At 36.4% G+C, this 26,949-nt stretch overlaps 1 protein-coding gene across 1 annotated transcript; it reads left to right on the top strand.

Annotated features, from left to right (window-relative positions):
- Window positions 1–13,276: 13,276 nt before the first annotated feature.
- LOC147620540 (uncharacterized) lies at window positions 13,277–13,763 on the top strand. Its single transcript, XM_086825332.1, has 2 exons — window positions 13,277–13,445; window positions 13,540–13,763. Exons 1-2 carry the CDS (start codon window positions 13,277–13,279, stop codon window positions 13,761–13,763), a joined length of 393 nt encoding a protein of 130 aa, XP_086681458.1.
- The last annotated feature ends 13,186 nt before the right edge of the window (window positions 13,764–26,949 follow it).

Raw genomic sequence — 26,949 nt, forward strand, 5'->3', positions numbered from 1 at the left:
TCCTTACATATGTCATATTTTTAATATTGCTCATAGTTTTTTACTAATAATCCTTGTACATTTTCAACTCTTCATCTTATGTGAAATATGCACCTCCTTTAAAGAATTCCCCTTCCTTACATATGTCATATTTTTAATATTGCTCATAGTTTTTTACTAATAATCCTTGTACATTTTCAACTCTTCATCTTATGTGAAATATGCACCTCCTTTAAAGAATTCCCCTTCCTTACATATGTCATATTTTTAATATTGCTCATAGTTTTTTACTAATAAACCTTGTACATTTTCAACTCTTCACCTCATGTGAGCATTTACTCATTTTTGGGTATTTTCTTTTTACAAGTTGGATTTATCTCCTCCCTACACATGGATTGATGCTATTGGTCCATAGGAACCTTAATTGGACCATAGTCTAAAGATTTCTGAAAATCTAGACCCTTAGGCTAAGGTTCTTTATAGCTATTTTCAATTAATTCCAATTGCACATTGGAAAATTCTTTTTGAATTTCTGTTTCAGGGGAACTCATCTGAATTAGAAGAGATATTTTTCTATCCAAAAATATTCAAAATCTGAATATTCTCTCTCTAGAATATTTTTCTCTCTCTAGGCTAAAACAGATAGAAACAAGGTCTTTATATTTCTGAAGAGGGATTGATTACAGGGAAAGATACTAGACATCAAAAAGGGGGTGGGGGAGGAATCTTACATTCTACCCCACTTAAAAAAATGCGAGATGTCCTCATCTCGCAAACTGGGATAATTTCGCAAGATGCACGAATATGAGACTTAGAGAAAAATTTTAATCAAGATTAACCACCAAGATAAGTCTTAAAGAGAGCAAGATTCAAAATACGAACAAGATTTAAACTTTATTCATTCTCGGAACTTATACAGTAAAGATAGAGGAACTCTTTACACTTCCATAAGCCCGTCCATCATATGGTCACAAAAGCAGTCCTCACAAGCTGCACAAGTATAAGGTAACTCATCTATGGGAATGATTCTGTGGGTTATTGCTGCGCCTATCTGAGTGGTATGAGGTGTTCTAAGAAAAGGACCTCTGAGAGGCAAGCCAAAAACGGGGTAAAGGCATATCTTCTCATGAGGAAGAAAACACGCTAGTAAGAAGACCCGCTCAGAAAACCCAGGATGCCTTGATCTCATGACGCAGTAGTATCGGGGACCCAAACCCAAGGCTTCAATAACCATGGCCAAGCGGACATTGTTGCGAAAGTGCTGCTGACCCCAGGATGTTACCCTAGTTATGTCTTGATAGGTCCGCCATTTGGTCTGCGCTACAGAAGTTCCCAAGTGAGGGAAAAGTGAGCGCTCATACTGTTCTATAAAATCCTTCTTCACAGACTCACTTGCGTCTTGAAGGTGAGGAATCATTATGGATAAAACTAATTCTTGTTGCCAAGCCATGAAGGAGATTAGGAAGAAAGCAGATCGATGGGAGTAAGATTACTGTGAGCGACAAGTAAAAGTTACGACTTATATAAAGGAAGGAGCTAGCATAACTTAGAAGTCAACGGTAGCTTGCCACTGAAGTTTTACCGTCTTTCCATGATTTGGATTTGGCACAATTTTCTATAGAAGGCATTAAGAACTTTGAGATGAGGAGATAAAAGAAGTTCGTAAGTTAAATCACCTACTTTCTTTGGTCCACAATATCTGGGAGATAACTTCTTATACTTCCCAAGAGATAAAGAACTTCTTTTGGGTCGTACTCGAGACCAAAACCTTGATATCCAAAACATCGATTCTCACTTCTGAACTCGTTGTTCTGAATCCTTAAAACAGGTGGGACTCTTGAGAAGTATTCAGGAAAAAGGTTCTTCCTTTTTTAAACAGAATCTTTCTTTTATTTTAGAGAGGGAATAATTATAAGATCAAAAAGGGAGATTCTTACTCCTGTATACCTCGAAGGCTGGGGGAGAATCTTACATTCTACCCCACTTAAAAAGTGCGAGATGTCCTCATCTCATAAAGTAGAGGACAACTCTTTTTCTTAAGATCCAATTTTATTCTGGGGTTCCTTATATTCTGGTCAACCCAACAGAATACTGGGATAAATATCCCTTAGAATTCATCATTAAATAACAATTCATTCAGATCATATCATTCATATCTTTAACATGATAAAGGTCTATTAGACCGAAAAATTTCCTTCTGAGCATTCCTCCACGGGAATTTCAGTCAAGTAAGTTCTCAATTTGTCATCCCTTAACTTGATCTAACGGTCAAGTGTTAACAGTAGCAATTTGACAGCACAATCCACTAATCTCATAGTGATTTGCTGAATCATTTTCATCATTTATCATTACAGGGACTCGTCCCAATCATCCACCTTGTGGTTTTGCTCAGCTTATTACATTTCAATCCATTTTCAGGGATCATCATTTTTCAATCAGAATCCAAATCAATTCATCGGTTTTCAAACAGAACTAAAAATCATATCAACCACATTCGAAATCATCATCTGGATAGCATTAACGCTTATAATTTCAAGTCTTAGATTTACTCGTATATACTGTCAGTAAAGAGCTGCAGTTATACTCTCGGTATATACGGTAGTCACGGCCCTTGGAATTATAAGGTAAATACCATCATGTCTAGGCCTCAAGCAAGTCAGGGATTCTATATAATTGCGGTACTTCCATCTGAAGACCCAATTACCAATTTACGAATTTCAGTTTGAATATCAAATTGTATGAATTATATCACACAATTACAACCTTTTTTTGTGCTTCTTGATAAATTTTTGACATATTTGGTTTCTCAGTTGATCTTTATTAGCCAAATGCTCTGATACCAACTGTGAGATCCCTGTTCCCCACCGATCAACGGATTCGGGGTACTAGCAGCAGCGGAAGTAGCACATCATGCATGGGTAGGGGTCTCACACTCGGGGCCTCGCCCACGGATATCCGGATAAGAGACTAATCCGTCGGTTTGTCCAAAACCGAAACTGGAAAAACTTCCTTTACTCGGAAAGCATGGGCGATTCCACTAGGATAACTCTTTACTCTAACATAGTCAAGATCATTACGGATCAACTGATCTGACTGCACCTTTAACGGTACTTGGTCAAATCAAGGAAGAAACTTGCACTTGGATCATTGGGATCAACGCTTTTTTCCCCATCAAGAGGCACAGCCGTTGATTCCTATCCATAGAACAATTTCTATCCGGGATTTACTTTATCTATCGTAAAAACAAAAGTTGAGTCTCGATTTATGGATCCCTCAGTCCAGCCTAACCCCATCCAATCCCATGGGTTAGCCAACCGCCCAACCACTGTAGTGATGGGATCCAATTTGGAATTTGGTTAGGTTTTATCCCGGGTACCAAGGAAAAGAGTTCCAAGGCCCCCTAGCCGGAAGTTCATGCAAACATAAAACTAGCCACACCACTTACACACCCAATATGAAATTGCCTTTTTCTTAGCTTCAGCTAACTTTAAAACAATCCTTTAATGAAACCATAGTACCACTGATCACAATCTTCCAATTTATTTGGTTGATTCATAATTTCCCATCATTCCTTCATCAGAGTATCTATGGCATCATTGGCAACTAGAACGCTCACCACCTACCCACACAGGGGCCTTTTCAATAGTTCCTAGCCCATAATACTTGGCAATATAATCACTTATAAAAATCAAGATGGACTCTCGTTGAAGATCAGCAAGATCAACCAACAGATCCATATAAAGAGCCATGGACTCATCCGTTGAGGACCAGCAAGGTCAATCAACCAGATCCATGCCCGGTTTCACAAAACAACTCTTACTCCTTGTTCCAATATCTTCCTCGACGCACGCGTGGGTATCCTAGGCGACCCAGAGCAGCCCGAGCACCGTATGGTCAGCACCCTCTAGGATCCTTCGTAGGTGACCTAGCGCTTCACTCATAGGCCGCTTCCTTGGTCCCTCATTCACCGTACCGGAAGCTCACCATTTTAATCGAACCGAGGCTGGTCAAGACCTCGGTCGAGCTTGCTACGTGAGACGTCCTCCATTGACTCTCCGTCAGCAGTTGCAACTTTATCAGTTAGGTCTCCACGACCTTAATCACAAGACGGTCAAAATGCTTCCCCAGCATTCTTGACATAAAACAGCCATTTACAAACAGCATTTACAAACAGTTTACAAATACAGTTTCTATATTAACTCTCATTTTTCCACATTGTTCCTCATTAATCCACATTACTTATTCCACATTCCATTTATATGTGTACTCATCCAATCACCTCATTTTCCATCTCTTCACTTCAAATTCCTTCACATCACATATCATATATTCACATCCATATCCACATCCATACATCCACATCCATATCCACATTCACATCCATACATCCACATCTACATGCTTATCTCCATTTTCACATCTTCATTTATACATCCACATCCCATATCCACATTCATACATACACATCCATATCCACATCTATACATCCACATCCACATCCACATCCACATTCACATCCATACATCCACATCTACATGCTTACCTCCATTTTCACATCCTCATTTATACATCCACATCCCATATCCACATTCATACATACACATCCATACATCCACATCTACATCCACATACATACATACATCCACATCCACATTCACATTCACATACATCCACATCCACATTCCCATACATCCACATCTATACATCCACATTCCACATTCACATCTATACATCCACATCTACATTCACATTCACATACATCCACATCCACATTCCACATTCACATCTATACATCCACATCTACATCCACATCCACATTCCCATTCACATCTATACATCCACATCCATTCACATCTATACATCCACATCTACATCCACATTCACATCTATGCATATATATCTTCATGCATATATCCATTTTCACGTTCATACATCCACATCTACATTCACATTCACACATCCACATACATACATCCATTTCCACATTCCCATTTATATAACCCCATATACCTTCACATCTAATCTTTTACATCACATCCATTCTCGCCCTATCACAACCCATATACATCTTATCCTATCACATACACTTCTTACCTCATCCCATACACATCTTATCACATCTTAATTCATCTTATCACCTCTTATCATCTCTTATACACCTCTTATCACATCCTATCACATCTCATATCTATTTATAGAATACAAGAGAACTCTTATATTTGATATAAGATTTCTTTACACATTTACTTATGCATAAATTCCATTTAAGGAGATTAATACTTCCGAAGAAAAATCAATCTTTTATGCATCTCCCTATGCATAAATTCATTTTAAATGAAAATGACACTTTTGAATTAAAATTCAATCTTTTATGCATCTTCCTATGCATAAATTCAATTTAGATGAGAATGACACTTTTGAATTAAAAATCATTTTTTTAAAATGCATCTTCTTATGCATAAAGTCAATTTGGTAGGAATTACACTTTTAGAATAAAAGAATTTCTCTTATGCATCTAAGTTATGCATAAAATCCATTTATGATGAACATCACACTTTTAGTATAAAAAGAATATCTTTTATGCATACCTCCATGCATGAAATCCAATTATGATAAAAGTTACACTTTTATAATAAAATAATCAACTTTTATGCATACCTCTATGCATGAAATTCAATTGTGACAAAAGTAACACTTTTTACATTAAAATAATCATCTTTTATCCATACCTCTATACATGAAATCCAATATGATAAAAGTATCACTTTTGATATTAAAAAAAAAAATATCCTTTATGCATACTTCTATGCATGAAAATTAAAAATGATAAAAGTAACACTTTTGATATAAAAATTTTCCTTTATGCATACTTCTATGCATGAAAATTAAAAATGGTAAAAGTAACACTTTTAATAAAAAAAATTATCTTTTATGCATACTTCTATGCATGAAAATTAAAAATGATAAAAGTAACACTTTTGATATAAAATTTTTTTCTTTATGCATACTTCTATGCATGAAAATTAAAAATGATAAAAATAACACTTTTGATATAAAAATTTATCCATTATGCATAATATTAAAATTCAATTTCTCCATGATTGTAATGAAATTCTTTCAATTAATCTAGGATGATAATTCCTAGAATATGGTAGGAAGTCCTCTTTTTATGCTTTGAATGAGATTATTTTATGCATAATTTTTATAAAAATTTTACCATAGCTCCACTGCTATGACTGATAAATCTCAATTTTTCTAAGGGATAATGCTTATCATTAAGAAAATAATTAAAATAATCTCTAATTGGATTATCAATCCATAATGGATTGAATCATTAATATACATAAACTAAAAGCATAGAAAAAAGCCATTAATTTGGCCTCAAGCATAGCTTAATCTTGGTTTAAGGAAAAGCTTTATGAAAAGCTTGATTTGGATTGAGAACGGTTCATGCGTATGACCATTTCTTGAGTGAGAGAGAGAATTTACATAAAAATCATTAGAATTTAAACATAAATGAAATTTAACTTCAATAGCATTATGTAACTCTTCACTACTATTCAAACTTCAATAGCATTAAAAAAAAACCATACCAATTAAACTTCTCAAGCTTGAGAGGGGTTGAGAAGAGAGAAACATTGAGAAATTATAGAAAGATCAATATTCACTAATTGCCTTACAACTTGCTTGATTCTTTGTTCACGGTAGAGGCCCCCAACCAATCAATTGGTTAAGTATGTTGATGGAGCCACTAATGGGGATTGAAGAAAGAGGGAAGCTCCAAAAACTAGTGAATTATTAAATGAATTCACAGTTTCTGGCTTAGGTGGAGTAGAGTAACGATGCATAAACACTATATATTTTTCAGCAAGGGGGAGGCTTCTATTTATAGGAAAAATTGAGCTCCTAACCAAACAAACTGATTCTAGAATTTTCTAAATCAGTTTGGTCAATATTTGACCATTTTTAGATTAGTTAAGCTAACTTTTTGGAACTAGACTTGAATGAGGAGAGAGGAGAGATGAAATATCTCAATTTTTATGAGTTTAAAACTCATTCAAGCATGTGAAATATGCACCTCCTTTAAAGAACTCCCCTTCCTTACATATGTGTCATAATGGAATCATTTTAATATTGCTCATAGTTTTTTTTACTAATAAACCTTGTACATTTTCAACTCTTCATCTTATGTGAAATATGCACCTCCTTTAAAGAATTCCCCTTCCTTACATATGTCATATTTTTAATATTGCTCATAGTTTTTTACTAATAATCCTTGTACATTTTCAACTCTTCATCTTATGTGAAATATGCACCTCCTTTAAAGAATTCCCCTTCCTTACATATGTCATATTTTTAATATTGCTCATAGTTTTTTACTAATAATCCTTGTACATTTTCAACTCTTCATCTTATGTGAAATATGCACCTCCTTTAAAGAATTCCCCTTCCTTACATATGTCATATTTTTAATATTGCTCATAGTTTTTTACTAATAAACCTTGTACATTTTCAACTCTTCACCTCATGTGAGCATTTACTCATTTTTGGGTATTTTCTTTTTACAAGTTGGATTTATCTCCTCCCTACACATGGATTGATGCTATTGGTCCATAGGAACCTTAATTGGACCATAGTCTAAAGATTTCTGAAAATCTAGACCCTTAGGCTAAGGTTCTTTATAGCTATTTTCAATTAATTCCAATTGCACATTGAAAAATTCTTTTTGAATTTCTGTTTCAGGGGAACTCATCTGAATTAGAAGAGATATTTTTCTATCCAAAAATATTCAAAATCTGAATATTCTCTCTCTAGAATATTTTTCTCTCTCTAGGCTAAAACAGATAGAAACAAGGTCTTTATATTTCTGAAGAGGGATTGATTACAGGGAAAGATACTAGACATCAAAAAGGGGGTGGGGGAGGAATCTTACACTAAAGTTCAAGCCTCCCATACATGGAACTTCGCCTTAAGGCTCAAACTTGAGTTTGAGCCTTGTCTCTCTATGCTAGCGTACCCCTAGCATATGAGTGCACAACTTGGATCTAGGCTCCACCTTAAGTCGAGCTTCTGTATAGATTAAGTAAATGCAAGTGAGGCTCTTGCTATTCAAGAAAACGTTTTGTAGCATGCATTAAGTTTCTTAAGTTTGATAGGTTTTGATTTGATATGTAGCATTTAAATCCATTTTTTTCTAAGGTTTTGAAACTTTTTTTTGCTTCACAGGAATGGAAGCTAGCAGAGCGCCCGCTACCTCGCAACCACATGGTGCACCAATCTTTACTCTGGATGCTCTCGAAACAACAACTCAAGCTAAAAGTGTCACTCCTAGAATTAAGGTGGATAAAACCTTCGAATTGAGTAACAAAGAAGGAGTAAAATGGTTTATGGATAGCTACGATGCTAGTGTAAACTTCAAAGGAGTCCTCCATTTGTTTTTGTCTCAAGGTGATACATCATATGGAGATATGGGGATTGTGGTAGGCGCTAAGGATGATGTGGATGCAAGAGCAAACCCATGCTTCACATGCACTGTATTGCCAGAAGGAGAAAATACAAAAGCAAATAAGTTTTGCTTATCATTGGAAACTTTTCAGCCAGCAGACATGACTGGCAGTAAACTAGGAAAGGATAATTGTATTGTAAAGTTAGGATTAAAGATCATTGACTTTTCCAATCAAGAAGACTCAGGGGTGGATAATGTGGAGGACCTGGTGAAAGCAGTGAGGCATGCAAAGAAGGCTTTGGATTCACGAAAAAAGTCCATACCTGAAAAGGAGACAACCACTCAAGTTAGGAAAATTGTGGAGAAAAAAGGCAGGGCCATAGTGAAGAGTGCACTTGAAGCATCTACAAATGCTGGTGCAACTTCTTCAAAACATAAAAAGGAGGGTGACAAAATAAAAGCCCTTGATGCAAGCACAATAGCAGCTGAAGACATGGCAGGCTCTCAGGTGCAAGAAGAGGAGCAAGTACTTGCAAAGAAGAGAAAGGCAAAGCACTCTACAAAGGTTCAAGAAATCTCTTTAAAGAGGCAAAGGACAAAACCAGCAAGTGGTTCAAAGGAGATAGATGCGTCCGATGACGAGCTAATGGAGGTTGAGACTCTAAACAAGGGCAGCAAAGCAATTATCTCATTAGAAATAAAGAAGGGATATTATCCCTTTGGTCTAAATGAGGTCTTCAGCATTGATGTGATGAAATGTTATCCTGCTCCTTCAAACTATGTGTATAGAAGGTTAAATAAGGATTGGGTTCATATTTTGACCCAAGACTTTATTGAGGACCCAAAGCAAGAAGAGATACTTGCAATTTTGATGCCCTGTAATCGTGCTACAAAACAACCCCTTGATAAACTCGCAAAAGAAGATATTCATAAAGTTGAATATTGGATTATCTCTGGTCAACACTCCATTGGTGCTGCAAAAAGCTTGCAAGCTCTAAATATGGCTAAAGTGACCCCTCCACTGCGTCAGCAATTCAGGTTCAGGAGATCTAAGATAATTGTAAATTGCCCGCCCAAGATTTCTCGTGACATTTCCAAGGATGCGAATTTATCTGTTACAAAGTCAATGCAAAAGGAGCCCTTCCTCGATCAACTTCTACAAGCTCGAGCACAATGGCATGCAAATGGTCATCCTAGTAAACCTTTGCCTGGTGTCAATCAACCCAAGATGGACGAGTCTTGGAAGGTACTCTTTTGATTCTTTGCTATATCTTGGTAAATCATAGACCTACATTACTTCTTCTTTACTTCTTCATAAACTTAATAGTTTGGTTTGAAATTGAACTTCAAGCCTCACCTCTCTGTGATGGTGTAGCACTTGCATATCTAATTATGGCTTCTTCTCAAACTACATAAACTTAATAGTTTGGTTTGAAATTGAACTTCAAGCCTCACCTCTCTGTGATGGTGTAGCACTTGCATATCTAATTATGGCTTGAACTTAAGTTGGAGCCTCACTTGCAAGTGCTAGATTTGCATACGGAGGTGATGCTCAAACCTAATATCGAGCATCACCATTATATACTAGTTTAGCACTGCAAGTGAGGCTCAAACTCAAGTTTGAGCATAAGCTCCAAATGATTGAAAACCCATAGATGCATAATTCCTCCTAATATTTTGTGATATCTATAGTGAGGGGGCTAACTTCTTACTTTGCAACTTTGCAGGCCTTTGTGGAGACCACGGAGCACACATTACATAAGAACTTTGTCAAAAATGATTTACACTTACTTCTATGTGATGATGATGTATGGCAGAACTGGGTTAAGATCATGAGGCTTTATGCAAAAGGCTTGCTACCAAATACAAAGGGAGAAACCCAAACTAAAGGTCTTGATCAAAATCCCAGACTTCCAACTTTGAAGAGTGGGCAAATTCAGCAGGCACCAGGAACAGTCCAACTAGGCCCAACGTTGTTTAGGTGCATTTTAGGCCTTCAGAAGAGTGAAGTTTTGGACATTCAAACATCACTTCTTGACAAGAGAATATTGCTTAAAAAGGGAAAGCAAACCCATCAAAGAATGGATATGGAGGAGATAGCTTGGAAGCTAAAAACAGATCGAGTTCTCAAAGATGCAATAACCGCCTTCTATTTTGATCTGACAAGGGAAAAGATGACTTGGGAACAGGTGTGTGAGACATATAAGCTAGGGGAGTATGAGTATAATCAATTGAGGAGTTACAGCCAGTCCTTTGTTAGGGATGCTCTCAATCGTTCAAAAAAAAATCCTTCACTTCCAAAAAGTGTAGTAACTTTACTGAATCACCTATATAGAGCATCTATGGGTATTGTATCTCAACAAGAGTCTATTCCTTGGAAAATTAGGGGGGTGGGTTTTGATATGACAAAGATTATAGCCTTTTGTAGTGAAGAGCATGTACCATTTCAGCTGGCAATCATGGACCTACATGGTACAAAGGAGCAACTCTCGTCAGATTTTTTCTCCAAGTTGGCACTTGCTTTGAACACACTAAACTCACAATATGAATATATTCTTGTGTGTTTTGTTGATTTCATCACCATTGGAATGCTTATCGAAGGGATTTCTAGCCGGTCAACAAAGGTGCACTATGAATTTGGTGTGATCCACACACAAAAAGATGATGCCTGGACATCTGGAAAAGTTGAGATTGCAACTGTTATTCTTTTCATCAGCAAGGTTGACAAGCTTGAGGCCATTGATAAGGTTCTCACAAAAAATGTATTCATCTCAGGATCTAGTGGCCAAAATAGAGAATTCATCGACAAAGGCTTTATTGATGGTCTCATCACAGGGTTTTGTCCTGAATAGAGCTATGTTGTAGAGATATATTGTGGTGGAGTTGTGCTAGAGGAGAGCTTGCTAAAGAAGAGACGATGTATTGCTTTATGCAAAGATGATTTGGAAGCGATGGCATTATAATCAAAGTGCTCTGCTCTTTTAGATGGTCACCCGTCCTTGCAAGAGTGGTGTGGTGCAAGTGGCGGCACAAAAAAGCAAACACTAGATGATGCAGAAAAAGAGAACCTTCAAAATCTTCACATTGATGACCCACCAAGTACAGAGGACGAAGAGGAAGGTGATGATATTGACAACAAAAATGACACAGATGATGATAAAGAAGTTGGGGATGCTACAGACTTTGAAGATGCAGGGCAAAGGAATGAAGAGGACCAAGGGAATGATGCTCTATTCAATGAGGATGCCGAAGACAATTTTGAAGATATTGGAAGGCATGAAAATGATGATGAAGGTGGGAATGGTGATGATATATTGGATTCTGCAAAAGCCATGGAAGCTACAAATGTTGGGGTTTCTATGGCCGTTGAGAAGATTGGGGATACAGATGTCAACAAGGCTTTCCATGCTCATAGCCCATCAAGCTCTTAACCAAAGAAAGGTAGAAAAGTGCATTGATAGTGCCATTAGGGGAAGGTTGAGGTCTATAGGGGCCCTTTAAGCTACCATATTATGATTTTAATGACTTTTTGTTAAAACGTTAAGTTTCTTTGACTTTAGATACCTTCTTGTTCTTCAAACGGCTAGAAGTTTGAATTTCAAAGTTTCTCGCCAAAATTGAATTTGAAATCGAGCGAGCAAAACTATATCATGTGACATATCTATGGAAAGAGCTCGACGAGTAGATTCTGGATCTATAATCTCCGACAAATTTTGAGCTCATATGTAGAAGTTATGGACGTTCAAAATTTCAAAAATTTTCCCTCTCACTTTTTGGAAATGAAAAGTACAAAAAGGCATCTTCTAGAGAATCTTTTGACCACCTTTAATCACCCAACATTTTTGTATACATGGCATCACACGATTGGCTCTTTTCCTTAATAACCTTTTAATCACATGGCATCTTAAAGGGCCCCTATAGACCTCAACCTTCCCCTAATGCTTATTATGAATGTACAACGAATGGTGATCATTGAAAGGAGCTTATCAACAACTAATATTAGCATAGGTTTTGTTCAAAGTGTGGATTTGTTGAAATACTTATTTGTCTTTTGATTAATACATTGGCTTTTTATCCTTTATTTCATGCCAACGTCTAGTACAAATGATGATGCACACTTACTATTAAGAAATTACTCCATATCCTAGTGTAGCAGTGAGGCTCAAAATTAAGTTTGAGACTAATACAAATGATGACGCACACTTACTATTAAGAAATTACACTTACTCCATATCCTAGTGTAGCGGTGAGGCTCAAACTTAAGTTTCAACCGTACCTCCACTTATGTCCAACCTTGGGGATATCTTCCAACACAAGGCACAATCTCAAGTTGAGCGATCTTTACGTTGCCCTTGTAAGTGAGGCTCAAACTCAAGTTTGACTCTTATGTTATGGTTCCTAATTCATTATGGTACATCAGTCGAAGTTTAGTAATCTAAGTTTGGATACAAAGTATATGTGTAGATATAAAAATGACTAGTATTGTATTAGCCTTGGTGTATTATTTAAATCCTAAAAGTAATAGCATTTTATTTTAATCTTACAGATATATACAAAGAAGGGAAAGACGAAGATAACATTGCTCAACTAGAACATCATCATGAAAGCCCTACTAAAGAGATCAACTCTCATGATGCTAGAAATAATGAAGACAACATGGTGGAGGTAGATCACATCGATGATTCAGCTTTGCAAACATCTTCAAGGCCTTCAAGTGATAGGACTAAAGAGACTAAGGACATTCCTAATTTGCAAGTTAATGTTGAGGTTAGTGAGAATAAAGATAAAGTTAATGAAGAGCTTCAAGAGACTTCTGCAACCAAGGAGAGACAAGAAGAGATTGTTGAACAAATGGATGAGGCTACATCTGCTACAAATAAAGGGAAAATAGTTGAAATCAAGGACTCTGTGGTGGCAGAGGGTGTTGAAGAAATTGATGAGGCTACATATGCTACGAATAAAGAGAGAATAGTTGAAATCAAGGACTCTGTGGTGGCAGAGGGTGCCAAGAAACCTAAAGGTATATCTTTTTCAATAGGATGTTATTTAAGATGATTTATTCAGCAATTTTGTGTGTTAAAAAGTATGTTTCTCAGTGAGAGTTGTTTTTGCAGGTATAGCTACTTCTAACAATCACAAGTTAAGTACGCAAGAAATAGAGCAACGTGTTGAGGAGCTACGTTCCGATACACAAAAGAGTAGGCCTCTAGGAAGTTTATATTCTTTTGAGAGAGATGGAGATAGATTAGTATTTCAATCTTCACCAATCAATAGGGAAATGCAATCAAGTCTAGGAGCCATCGTCATAGATGAGTATGGGAGCATGAAACGAAAGTAAACTTGTGGATGTTTTGTTGTAATTAGCTCTCATTGATAATATAGGATCACTTGTTTTAATATTGTTAAGTATGTAAACACATTAAAGTGTTATCATTCTTCTGTATTGTATGCAAAAAATATTCCTCGTGCAATCACCATAAAGAAACATGCACTTATACTTGATCTTAATGGAGTTTTACTCAACAAGGAAGAGAAGAGGCATCCACAAACAAATTGTATTCGAATTGATATTGGTCGCACCACAATTGTTATTCGCCCCGGGTGTTTTGAATTTTTGGATGAGATTTGCCTGTACTTTCATGTTGGTATTTGGTCCACCATGCTACACAAGAATGTTTGTGCCTATGTAAACACTCTTGAACAGTATGCACATAAGAAATATCATTTCTTTATGGTGTGGGGACAAGAAGAATGTTATATCCATAATCTTCGAAAAGTGTATAGGCCAGATAAGCCTACTGTTGAGGCTATGTTTAAACCTTTACTCAAGGTTTGGAATCAGTTCCAAGATATTTGCAATAAGAAGAATACATTGCTTATTGATGATAGCCCTTTCAAGGGATGTGTTAATCCAAAAGACAACTGTCTCTTCCCTGAAAGTTTTCAAGGAGGGCACGACTACGTAAGTACTGTGCAATGACCTTCTACCCTACCTTTTAAATCTAAATAATACAACTGACATTAGGTCTATTATTTTGCTTAATCGGCTAGGTCAATCTCCTATCACACATGGCCATAATTTATTTATCGGTTTTCAAGATGTACTGGAAGAATGGCTCCAATTCACCTCCCTATTTTTGCGAGAAGAAGTGGAAAACTCATCTTTTGCATTTTCACACTTACCATTATATGGTGATAAGCTAAAGTATGTCCAATCAAGAGGGGAAAAAAGAGAAGTAGAATCTAAAAGCAAGGATCTAGCAATGTTGGCATCCAAAGCTGGAGTACCATTACTATCCAAAGACCAGCTAAGCTTGTTAAAAGTGTGTTACAAAAGAATGATTTTGAGTGATCAACACGCTATTGCTTATGCTACTCACTTGGGATATGATCGTGGTCATCTCATAAGTGGAGTTGCAGCAAAAGCATACATATCAAGGCTACAAAAGGCTTACTTGAGCTTATGGGTAGGATAATGTCTGGTTTCATTAAACATTGAGTGACAGTATAATCAGATTCCAACCTAACCCAAACTAGTTGTTGCTGCAGGTCGAAGGAAACCATTTCTGAGGTCTAAACGTGCAGTTTGAAGTATGGGATCTGCACAAATATCAAGACTTGTTGGGTGCAAAATGTTTGGAGCCATTTTGTACCTAAAAGCCCATAAGATAGACTTAGGCTTTGGCCAAAACAATGTGCTTAGATGGGTTTAATTTTTGGATTGTACGAGCCAAATCTTTACACTATTGTATCAAGAAATCAAATGCCTTCAAACTTACTGTCATTTGATTATCTCTTTTGTCAATATTTGCAATTCGATTGCAATAAAGATGTGTTTGTTTTTTATTGAATATATTGCCTTGTCAAGGTGTAAGGCTATGAATATCATAATAATTTAATTTGGATAGACTCAATTATCTCAATAGTGAAAATCTTTTATACATCATATTCAATAAATTTGATGAAATTTAGCATTGACAATATACTCGCTCTTTTATTTTTTTGGTTGAACTAATGAGGTATTGGAGCATTTGTCTATGAAGGTTTAAGACCATCCATATCATGGATGAATTTATGTTGTTGGCACATAATATATTTATTCAAAATTTTGAATGTGCATTAACCAAACATTTTGTTTTCAACAGGATATGTTGAAGCATATAGCTTTGATTTCAAGTGTACAAAAAACTTACTATTGAGGTGGCACCAATCATTGGTGACTTATGTACCTAGAGGCAAAAGAGTTCCACCACCCCCAGATACAATAAGGAAACAAAGAAGAGTATTGATACTTGAACTCAATGGTGTTTTACTTAAGACCATTGAGATGCAACATGGTGATGTATGTCCAGACTGGGCCAAACATATGCATCTTGTGGAAGAGAATACAAGTGTTTGGCATTTGATTTGCAAAGATGCATTCACTTTCCTTGATTTTTGTATGCAATGGTTTGAGGTATGGATCTGGAGTACTAATAGACTACAAAGGACTCGATGCATTCTTGAGTTGTGCTTTCCTCGGCACCATCAAAAGTTTAAGGTCGTAGTTAGGAGGGCATGCAGCATGTCAAAAGACGGATCTTCTTATTGGATATCGATTTGTATACCACAAAAACTTAGATGTAGCATGGAGAATTTTCCATGACCTGGATGGAAATAACACACTAATTTTTGATGATACCCTCTACAATGTAATGTGGAATATGCCCGGAACCTACTTGATTTTTCCAAAGATGTGGAATCAAAATATAGAGGAGCTTCAAAGTTTTTTGGAGACAACAATCAGCGCATGGTTACTTGGTTGGATTTATGCAAAGAACAAACGGGAGTATACTTGCAACACTTTAGTAAATGAAGCAGCTTATGATAGAGAAACTTTGTATGTATTGGAGCAATACATGAGAAAATGCTATGTTTGAGATATAATTTGTACTCAATTATTATCTTGACGAAGGGTTTTTGTCTTCGGATAAATTGTAAACTTGAATGTAACAATCTCATTGAATGTAACAAGTGTTTTTTGGCATTATCATCCCATGTTTTTACTTCAATGTCCCTCAAATTTGAGCATATATATCATGATTTATAATCTTGATATAGTGTCTAAGATGGGTTTTTATCTGTGGATCAATCGTAAACTTAGCATATTGTTACTGTCATTGAGATTTACTTTTTGTTTTGTTGTTTCTAACACCACACCCTTTAGAGATCTCTCCTTTCTAAGGTTCCTTTTTATAATGATATTTAGAATTCTTTTGGCAAATTAAATAAACCCCATGTTTTTACTTCAATGTCTCAAAGTGGAGATAGTATTTAACATTATCTTCTTCATATGAAAGGTGTTGTATAATCTCAATTAAGTTTAGTGTCACGTATGTTTCTATACAACTACAAACAAATACGCCAAATAGTTGTGTCAAGATATAATCTATTGGCACAAAGAGTGCACCAACAAATAGATATTAGCTCAAACTACACAAAAATACCGAGTTTCCAACCAATCCTATAAGAAATGGGACTCGAATAATTCCCAAAATTCCAAAATTTGTCTTTATATATTCAAATTTGGTTTTTAATACGGCATGTAAGAGAGCTATTGCGGCTATTGAAGATGAATATCCAAATTATAAAAAGGAGGCAGAGTATAATTTTCTGAATTAGCCAGTGGCTTTACAAAAAGATTGTCCCTCATGTGTGGATGGCATGTTATTGCCAATGTGTGGAAATATCTTTTATCTAAATATGCCGAGATTGATAGTGTGTAGGTTAAATTAAAAACCCACTATTTTTGTAGTAAATATTTACTTATTTTTTTAACTTATTTTCTATAGCTCTTGGTTCTTAAATCTGAGAAGTTTTCTTAATTTGACAGACTCTTGGATCTCACGAGTTTTGGATGTGGAGTGTTCGTGTGTAAGAGCTATCAATATTATTTTGAATAATTCAATTACTCCAAATGATCCAGATTCTCCACCACCCCCAAAGCAAGCCTCTCCATCTAAGAAGAAGAAGAAAATGCCTACACATTCACCCCACTAAAGCATTTTATGTTTAAGCAAGGAACTCTATAAAACAGAACCAAGGGTGCTCCTCAACAAGGCACACATAAAGAAATCAATGGTACTAAAACAGGAAGTACCTCAAAGAAAAGTGGTCCTCAAGTGGGTGCCAAGAAGGGTGTTGGCAAGAAAGATAAGAAGGATGTGAGACCCCTGCCCTCTTCGCGCAGCCTTCTCTGGGGCGCTAGCAGCGGAAGTAGCAACCTCTTTATGTTTTGTCCCGGGTACCACAGAAAAGAGTTCCCAGGCCCCCTAGGCGACACTCAAGCAAAATACAAAATAGACACAGCACATACACACCTGATATGAAATTGTCTTTTTCACAGATTAAACTGTCATTAAGATAGAATTGGAATAAAACCACAGTATTTCCATCATAATCTCAATATTCCACTTCCATTATTTTACAATAGAAAACGTCATCCGGACTCTCCGTTGAAGACCAGCTAGTCAATCAACGAGATCCAATTTCCAGTTCTAGTTTACTTAGATACTTTCTTGCCAATCCATCAATATCTTCCTCGACCTATGCATGGGTGTCCTAGTAGCCGCGAACCCATGCATCGCATGGTCAGAACCCTCTAGGATCCTTCTTAGGTGTCCTAGTACTTCGGCCCTCACCCATCGTACACCGAAAGCGCACCATTTTCAACCATACCAAGGTTGGTCAAGACCTTAGCAGGCTTTGCCCCGCGGGAGGCATCTTTCGATGACTCCTTGCCATTTTGCAACACAACTCTCCTTAGACTAAATCGTAAGCCAAATGCTTCCTCCAACATTCCGGCGTAAGACAATCCTTTAAAAAAAACATAGTTTCTATGCAAGTAAGAATTTCCCGTTTGAGTTTGATTTCACAAGACCTTTTTCAAAATCCAGACTTTCTTAATGAAAATCATGAATCTTGTATCTCGATCATCCACCCATTAATTACAACAAATTTTTAACTTGATTCTCGACGATTCCAATCTTAGAAAAAACTTCTCTAAATCAGCCGGTTATCCATTCTTCGTACTGAAGAAATGGGAATGGTCACAAGACTTTGCTTAATTTCTGATTCGAGAGATGGGAAAGCATCTTATTGGCCCACTTTTCTCACCTGGTTGTGGTCTAACCCTAAATTACTCGGATTTAATCCTAGATTTGTTTCCTAAAGAGTTCTCTCCTATTTATTTGATAAAATAACTCTGATTTCAATTGTAAGGATAAAAATCCAAAATTATAAAAATTCATTCTTTCTTGGACCTAATAGAATTATGAAGGATTCTATTTGAGAATAATGGAATTTAACAAGGATATTTCTTTTTTCAACTGATAAAATATGCATACCTCATTTTATTCTCATAGAATTATTCTAAATATTCTTTTCTCCGTTTGAACCTCAACATCAACATACCCTAAATTATCTATGCAGAATTTTGGTGAAACTTTCTCTTTTTATATTGAATTTAATTTATGCATTTTTCTTAATTAAAGGTACGATGAAAATTCCTCTTTTTGATAATAAATAAAAATATCCATGTATATGAATATACATATTTTGAAATATTACCAAAATTCCTCTTTTAATATTTAAAATGATTGCACATAGAATGTCGTAAAAATTCTTCTTTTTGTATCTAGATTTTTATGCATGTAAAAATAAATATAATAAAAATTCTCTTTTTTTCATTTAAACATTTATGCATAAATACTATAAATGTAACAAAAATCATTCTTTTAGCATAAAAATGTTTATTCCTAGAATATGATGAGAATTCCTCTTTTTGTATTATCAAAATTAAGCATAAAATTAAATTTATTTTTTTAATGGTAAAATTTTACCATAGCTTCATTGCAATTTTTGAGAATGCTCAAAATTGTACTTCTAAATATTTATACATAATTATGAGATATCATGGGACTTCCTCTTTTAAACTAAAAATTTATTATGCATACATAGCATAATTACATTTAAACCTCTTAATTATTCTTAAAAATATCCATTTATCATTCCTATATGAGAATACTTACAAAATTGTTAGCATAACTCTCTTTCAACTTAAAATGAATTAATATGATTTTTCTTTAATCATAAACAAGCTTAAAATAATTAATCATTATTTTAACTACATTAAAAAATAATAAAAATGCTTAATCTCTATCTCTAGCTTGTTAAGACTAGAGTTTTCATTAAGATAATGAGATTAGCACTAAGATCCATCCCTCCAAGAAGGATTCAACCATAAAGATGAGTAATCTTTCTAAAAGAGAGATTTACTAATCAAAAACATTATATTAAAAGATTAACATTAATCCATTTAAACATTAACACTAGTTCTGTAATTGGACACTAAAGTGTCCTGAAAGTTAGCATTTTTCTTGAATTTTTGTGGGCAGTCTATTAAGAGTTTTGAAATGCTTAACATCCACAGATGTTCCTCAAGACCCAAAAAATCCTTGAGATTTTTTAAATTGCACTTTTCTTAGCTTTTGCAAGGCAGTATTTTAATTTTCTTAGACACATGCTGATAAAACGCATGATTTTTGCTGTTTTCAAAATAGTAGTAATTTGTACATAACTTATAGAAGGGACATAGTTTGATCATGAAACTTGGCTTGATGGAAAGCCCATGATGTAAACTAAATCTTGGAATCATCAAACGATAATTATTGGATAAATTTTTGAGGTGCACCCATGTTATATAGGGTAAATACTACTTTGTTTTGAATTTTCCAAAACTTTATAGCCACTTTTTGGGCCTCTTCTCATACATGGCCTTTTGCGCAACCTGTTTTTAATACATAAAATGTCTAATTATGAGCCTAATTTTGATTTTCATCAAAGGGGAAAGCTGTGTAAGTGCATTATTTGTTGTAACTATAGGTGTAGACTACTTGTGCAAGCATAGTTATGATTAGTTTTTGAAAAAAGATGATCAAATTTTATATTTTTATTTTTTACAGTTTTTTTAGAACTAGGCGATAAGAACCTACTTAAGTGGAGGCTAAGTTAGTGTCATACACATCAAATTATGGCTTATTTATCTCATCTCAAGCATGAAAACCAATAATCAACATTCTCATTGATAGGGCTACAATTTTTTTTAGTGGCGTGATTGAGTTTTGATAATACGCGTTACTTTTGCTGATTTTATGCAACTTTTTTGGAAAAAATTCTAGGAAAGGAAAATGATTTTTTTTGGTGAACTTCTACCTCCTTGGACTGATGTATGCTATCAAAATATCTTGGGAAAAATGCTATTGATATCATTGGATTTTTTTTTTGAGAGAATGATGCTTGCATATTTGGAAAAATCTTGAAAAATCCTGAAAAATGTTCATTTTCAAGACATATGCTACTTTGTTGCTTATGTACTTCCAAATAAAAAGGCATTTTATATGTTTAGCATTTTTTACATAAGAAAAGAGTTATGTTCTACATTCCCAATGAAGCATTTTGGTTTTTAAAGCCTACATTAGGAGTTTGATTTTTTTTCGCAACCCCCAAAAAGGACACTCAAGTGTCCTGTTTTGGTACCAAACTAGTGTTAAGAATCACTAAAAGCTTGGTTTCAAGAAAAAACCATTGATTAAAATGCTTCCCAAGCATTAGAGAGGTTGGGAAGAACCATTGAAAAAGATAGAAAAACACCATTGATTTAAGCTTACCCTTGGTTTTTTTGGCTTGATTCTTTGGAGATAAGTGAAGCCCCCAAGAGAAAGCTTGGCCACCAAGATGGAGAGGGTAATCTCTAAGAGAAGATGAATATTAGTGAAGCTCCAAAGCTTCCCAAAGGAGAGGCAAAATAGAGGGATAATAAAATTACACTAAATTGAAGATTATATTGGCACATGAAAATAAAAAAAGATGTAAATACAAAGGAATGAGTGTCTATTTATAGGTGAGGGAGGCCACCAACCAGTTCTAACTGGGTTTTAGAGGCTTCCAGTTCCAGTTTGACCCAATGTGGACAAGTTTTGGACCAGCTTAGCCTCACTTTTTGATCTAGTTTTTGCAGGAGGAGAGAGGAGAGATGAAATATCAAAATTTTTTTGAATTAAAAATGTGGAGTAATGATGTGAAATAGGTGCCTCCTTCATGATCCCCCTCCCTCCTTACTCAGGTGTCAAAAATTTATTTTTTATTAATAAACCTCATTTTTTAAACCAACCAGTTCTAACTGGGTTTTAGAGGCTTCCAGTTCCAATTTGACCCAATGTGGACAAGTTTTGGACCAGTTTAGCCTCACTTTTTGATCTAGTTTTTGCAGGAGGAGAGAGGAGAGATGAAATATCAAAATTTTTTTGAATTAAAAATGTGGAGTAATGATGTGAAATAGGCGCCTCCTTCATGAGCCCCCTCCCTCCTTACTCAGGTGTCAAAAATTCATTTTTTATTAATAAACCTCATTTTTTAAACTAATAAACCTAGTACTTAGGCAACTCTTCATCTTATGTGAGCATTTACTCATTCTTGTGAGATTTTCTTTTATTATTTGTAGTTTTGTCATTCCAACAATTGGATTAATCCTATTGGCCCTTTAGAACCTTATTTAGACCTTAATCAATTTTTTTTTGAAAATGTGGACCCTTAGGCTAAGGTCTCCAGTACACATATTCAATTTATATCTAATGTGCATTGAAAAATTCTTTTTTAAAGGGAAATTCATCTTAAATAAAGGGAAAACTTTGTATCCAAAAATATCTCAAAATTGTATTATCTCTCTCTAGAATATTTTCTCTCTCTAGGCCAAAAACAAGGAAAACAATGTTTTCTTGCATTCTGAAATAGGGGATGATTATAGTGGATTGAGAGGATAGCTTATACATCTTTCAGTGCTGAGAAGGAACCTTACATCCTCTCCCGCTTGAAAAATGCGAGATGTCCTCATCTCGCAAAGTGGGGGTAGTCCTTTACTAGATCTTCTTCTTTCTCCCAAGTGACGTCCGCTAAAGGGTAGAACTTCAACTTGACCAAAAACTAAGGACTCTGTTCCTAAGAGCCTTATTCTGAACATCTAGGATTTCTTTGGATTGGAGTTCCATCTGGCCTTGAGTTAGAGAAATCAACTGATTATCATCGAGGACTACATGACTGGTTGGGTACATACTTTTTAAGTAAGCTAACGTGAAACACATTATGTACCTTCAGATGGGAAGGTAAAAGAAGTTCATAGACTAGATCTCCCACTTTATTTGTAATGGTGTACGGTCCACAATATCTGGGAGAGAGCTTTTTGTACTTCCCTAGAGATAAAGAATGTCTTTTGGGTCGTTAACAAATGAAGACCATATCTAATTCTTTAAACTCTCATTCCGTTCTCCTCTTATCAGTATACTGCTTTTGCCTATCCTAGGCAACCTTAATATCTTTGCGGATTGCGTGCATTTGCTCCTCCATATCATCAAGCATCTGTCTTGACATCTCGACCCTGATCAATGGGTCAGACCAAGTTAATGGTGTGAGGCAATCTTGTCTGTAGAGAGCCTTGAAAGAACTCATCTGGATACTGAGGCATTTTAAGCAAACTCAACCAGATGCAAATAGCTTAACCACTTCTTGGGTTCCCTGCCCCACAGCATGACCAAAGGATATCTTGTATTACCTAATTCACTCTTTCAATCTGGCCATCTGTTTCGGGATGATAAGTTGTACTGAGATCCAAGAAAGTTCCTACTGGTTCGAAAAATGCAATCGAGAACCTTGACGTGAACTTAGGATCTCTGTCGCTGATTATTCTTCTTGGTAAGCCATGCAGCCTGAAAATCTCCTTGAGAAAGACTCTAGCAACATCCACTACAGTGTAGGTTTCTTTTACTGGATCAGATAGGAAACCTTGGTTAGTTTATCAACTACCACAAAAATGGAGTTGTAACCTGATTGCACTGAGGGTAATCCAGTAACAAAATCCATACTGATACATTCCCACTTCATCTGTGGGATGTCCAAGGGATGCAGCTTACCTAGCATAAGCCTTTCTGCCTTGACTCTTTGACGTGTTAAGCACTGATGGACATGATTGAATACATCCTTTTTGAGTCATGGCCAGAAGAAGCTCTTCTTTACAGACATATAGGTTTTTATGAACCTTGGATGTCTAGCTAGGCTATCATGGGCTTCTCTCAGAATTTTTCCCTTTGTTTCCTCATCATTAGGAATGCATAGCCGACTATTGTAATACATGTATCCCTCATCCAATTTGTACCCAAGAACTTGACTCATTTCGTGAGGAGTCTTGCTTTCCTCCATCAGTAGTGTAGCAATAGGAGCAAAATATCTGTCTTGCATGATCTTCTCTCTTGCTTCACTAATCAATGGATTTGACACTAATGTTATTGCAAGCAAGGAGGATTTCCTAACTGAGTGCATCGGCTACCAGATTCTCTTTCCTTGGCCGGTACTTTATCTCAAAATCAAATTCCTGCAGGGTCTACATCCACATTCTTTGACACATGTTGAGATCTCTTTGGGTGAAGATCCACTTCAAACTGTGATGATTTGTCATCAAGGTGAATCTTTGTCCCAAGAGATAATGTCTCCACAACTTTAGAGAATAAACTACTTAGAGAAACTCTAAGTCATGGACATCATAATTTATCTCATGCGTTCTGAGTTTTCTGGATTCATAGGCTACTGCATGACCTTCTTGCATAAGTGCACCTCCTAGGGCAAAACCACTGGCATCTGTCACTACCTTAAAGGGTAAGGAAAAATCTGGCAATTTTAGGACAGGGTTGGTTATTAAGGATGTCTTCAGCTTATCAAAAGCACTCTGACACATAGTGGTCCAATGAAATAGGGTACTCTTCTTGAGTAGGTTAGTCCAGGGGGATGCTATTTGAGCATAAAAATTCTATACCACCCGCCTTTGACTTCTTTCACTGTCTTGGGCTCTGGCCAAATCCATGAGTGTTTGGATTTTTGCGGGGTCAGGAGAAATCCCATCCTTAGATACTATAAATCCCAAGTATTCAACATGGTCAGCAGAGAAAGTGCTCTTGCTCTTCTTTGCAAAGAGTTGGTGCTTCCTTAGGATCTCCAGGACTTTACGCACATGATCTTCATGATCAGCTACATTCTTAGAGTAACCAGGATGTCATCGAAGAAGACAAGAACAAATTCATCCAAGTATTCTCTGAGAATGTCCTGCATGAGGCGATTAAATGTTGCTGGGGCATTTGTCAGCGTCCAAATGGCATGACTGTAAATTCATAATGCCCATATCGAGTATTGATGGCTATCTTGGGGATATCTTGATCCTTAATTCTAATCTGGCAATATCCAGATTTGAGATCTATCTTTGTGAACATTTGGGTTCCACTTAACCAATCCAGAAGTTCATCAATCCTAGGAATATGATATTTATTTTTGTTTGTTAACTAATTTAATCCTCTATAATCAATGCACAGTCTTAACGTTCCATATTTCTTTTTCTGAAAGAGAACGGGCACACCCCAAGGTGAAACATTGGGTCTTACAAATCCTTGCTCTAGTAGTTGTCTTAACTACTCCTTAAGTTCTATGGCTTTAGGAACTAGCAATTTGTATGCACGCTAGGCTATTGGTGGCTGAGCTCCGGAGGTTAGTTCTATCTCATGATCTACTTCATGAGTTGGATGCATCTGAGTCAGCTCCTCTTCAGGGAATACATCAGTGTACTCACTTAGCCACTCTAGTTCCATAGCCTTACATTTTCTATCTACTGGATTCATTTTAACATCTCAGATAGTTTGCCTCTTTCTGAGTCCCTTCAGCAATTTAGAAGCTTTCACTAATTGCAGAACTCGGGGTCTGGAAATTCTAGTTCCTTGGACTCGATTCCTGTGCACGTCGAGGAAAGAAATGGTTCCATTATGATAGTGAATGTCAGCTTGATTCTTATGAAGCCAATCCATTCCAAGTATTCTGTCATAGATTCCCAAGGGTAAGACTTTGAACTGGGAGTCTGTTATATTCCCATCTAGATTAAGCTGAATACGGTCTGTCTAATGCTACCTGAAAAGAAACTTCCCACTGGCCAATTCTACTTGCATATTTTTCCTTGCTTTCTGATCTAGGACTAACTTACGCAAGCATCTAGGGGAAATAAAAGAATGAGTACTGCCTGAATCAATCAAAAGCTTAAAGTTCTTACCCTTGTATTCTGCTGGACTGAGAATTGATGATTTTACCCTTGATGTTCAATGGTGGCATAAATATGTCCTCTTTCTTCCTCCACTGTAGTAGCTATAGTGATGGCTCTGGCTGCTATCATCTGGGGTGGAACTCTCTCTCACTAGCTTCCCCAATTGTGAGAGGGGGTTCTGAGACTACTTTGCATTGAAAGCGGCAAGCTGAGCTCAAACTCTTCTGGGGTTGCCCTAATTTTGGTGATGGGGACCTTGATTGGTTTGACATGAAAGGGTTGGTCTCGGCATTCTTGGACCTTGGCTTCCTTGGCCCATTGTCATAGAAGAAGTTGGGAAATCCTTGAGCTGGTGCCCAAAACCTTGATAGCCAAAACATCAGTTTTCACTCTAAAGCTCTTCCTTCTGCATCCTGGAAAGAGCCGGAGTTCAAGAAAAAGTGCTCCTATGTATAGGTCTTCCTTCATTTCTGAAACTTCCTGTGTCCTATTTCTGATTATTTCCTTGGTGTCTCTTAGGAGAGGCGGAAGATTGGAAGTACTTCTTGGGGTTTGGAACCTTTTGAAGGATGAGGGAGTTGGCTTTAGCGGGACCTTAACAACAAAGGCCTTGGCGAAGTCCTTTGCCATCTGCACTGCTTCGGCCATCAAAACTGGTTTGGCATTCTTTACCACGGTATCCAATGGTTCATTCATTCCCCGAATGAACCTAGCCATCAGGTGTTCTTCATTCAACAGTGGCAAGTATTTGAGGAGGAGAGCAAACAGCTACTGGTGATATTCCTCTATGGTTTGGCTTCCCTGGGTTAGCTCCAAGAATTCGTTCATCTTTGTTTTCAGGAAGCTGGGAGGACATAATCTCTTCCTAAGGTATGTCTTGAGATCATTCCACATTTGGATATTTTGATCCAAACGGTTTGTCTCATAGTGATTTCTCCATGCTACTTTGGCTTGTTTCTACTCTCTTCAGCCTGGCAAGAGCTACTTTACTTTTCTCATTGTATCCAGTGACATCGAAGTATTCTTCCATGGCTTCGGTTCACTTTTCCACAGCCTCACCTAAGTTTTCACCTTCACCCTTGAAGGGACTGGGCTGAGATCTGTGAAGGGCTTTGTTAACATCAGGGTTAAGCTCTTCCTCATCCGTGAGAGGATCTGGCTATCTACCATGATTCGCACGTCTCATGATTCTGCCAAAACGATACATTGTTAAATTTCTATTTGACTTTGTCTCAAGACCCTAAGACTTAAGAAGTTTAGAATTAATTAATTTAAATAAGGTAGTCATTCTTACTAGAGATCTACAACAACATACTCTAAGAAAGAAGATCTTATTTATTTAAACTCGATATCTGATAGT

Source organism: Cibotium barometz, chromosome 31 (genome assembly GCF_041138505.1).
Source record: "Cibotium barometz isolate CiBa-2024 chromosome 31, ASM4113850v1, whole genome shotgun sequence".
Taxonomy (NCBI): Eukaryota; Viridiplantae; Streptophyta; class Polypodiopsida; order Cyatheales; family Cibotiaceae; genus Cibotium; species Cibotium barometz.

What these genes read in the sequence shown, in the direction of transcription:
- LOC147620540 (XM_086825332.1), top strand. Translation starts at nt 13,277, where the DNA reads ATGGATGAGGCTACATCTGCTACAAATAAAGGGAAAATAGTTGAAATC. An exon ending in GGGTGCCAAGAAACCTAAAG is followed by an intron (nt 13,446 to 13,539) that starts GTATATCTTTTT and finishes TTGTTTTTGCAG; the next exon opens with GTATAGCTACTTCTAACAAT.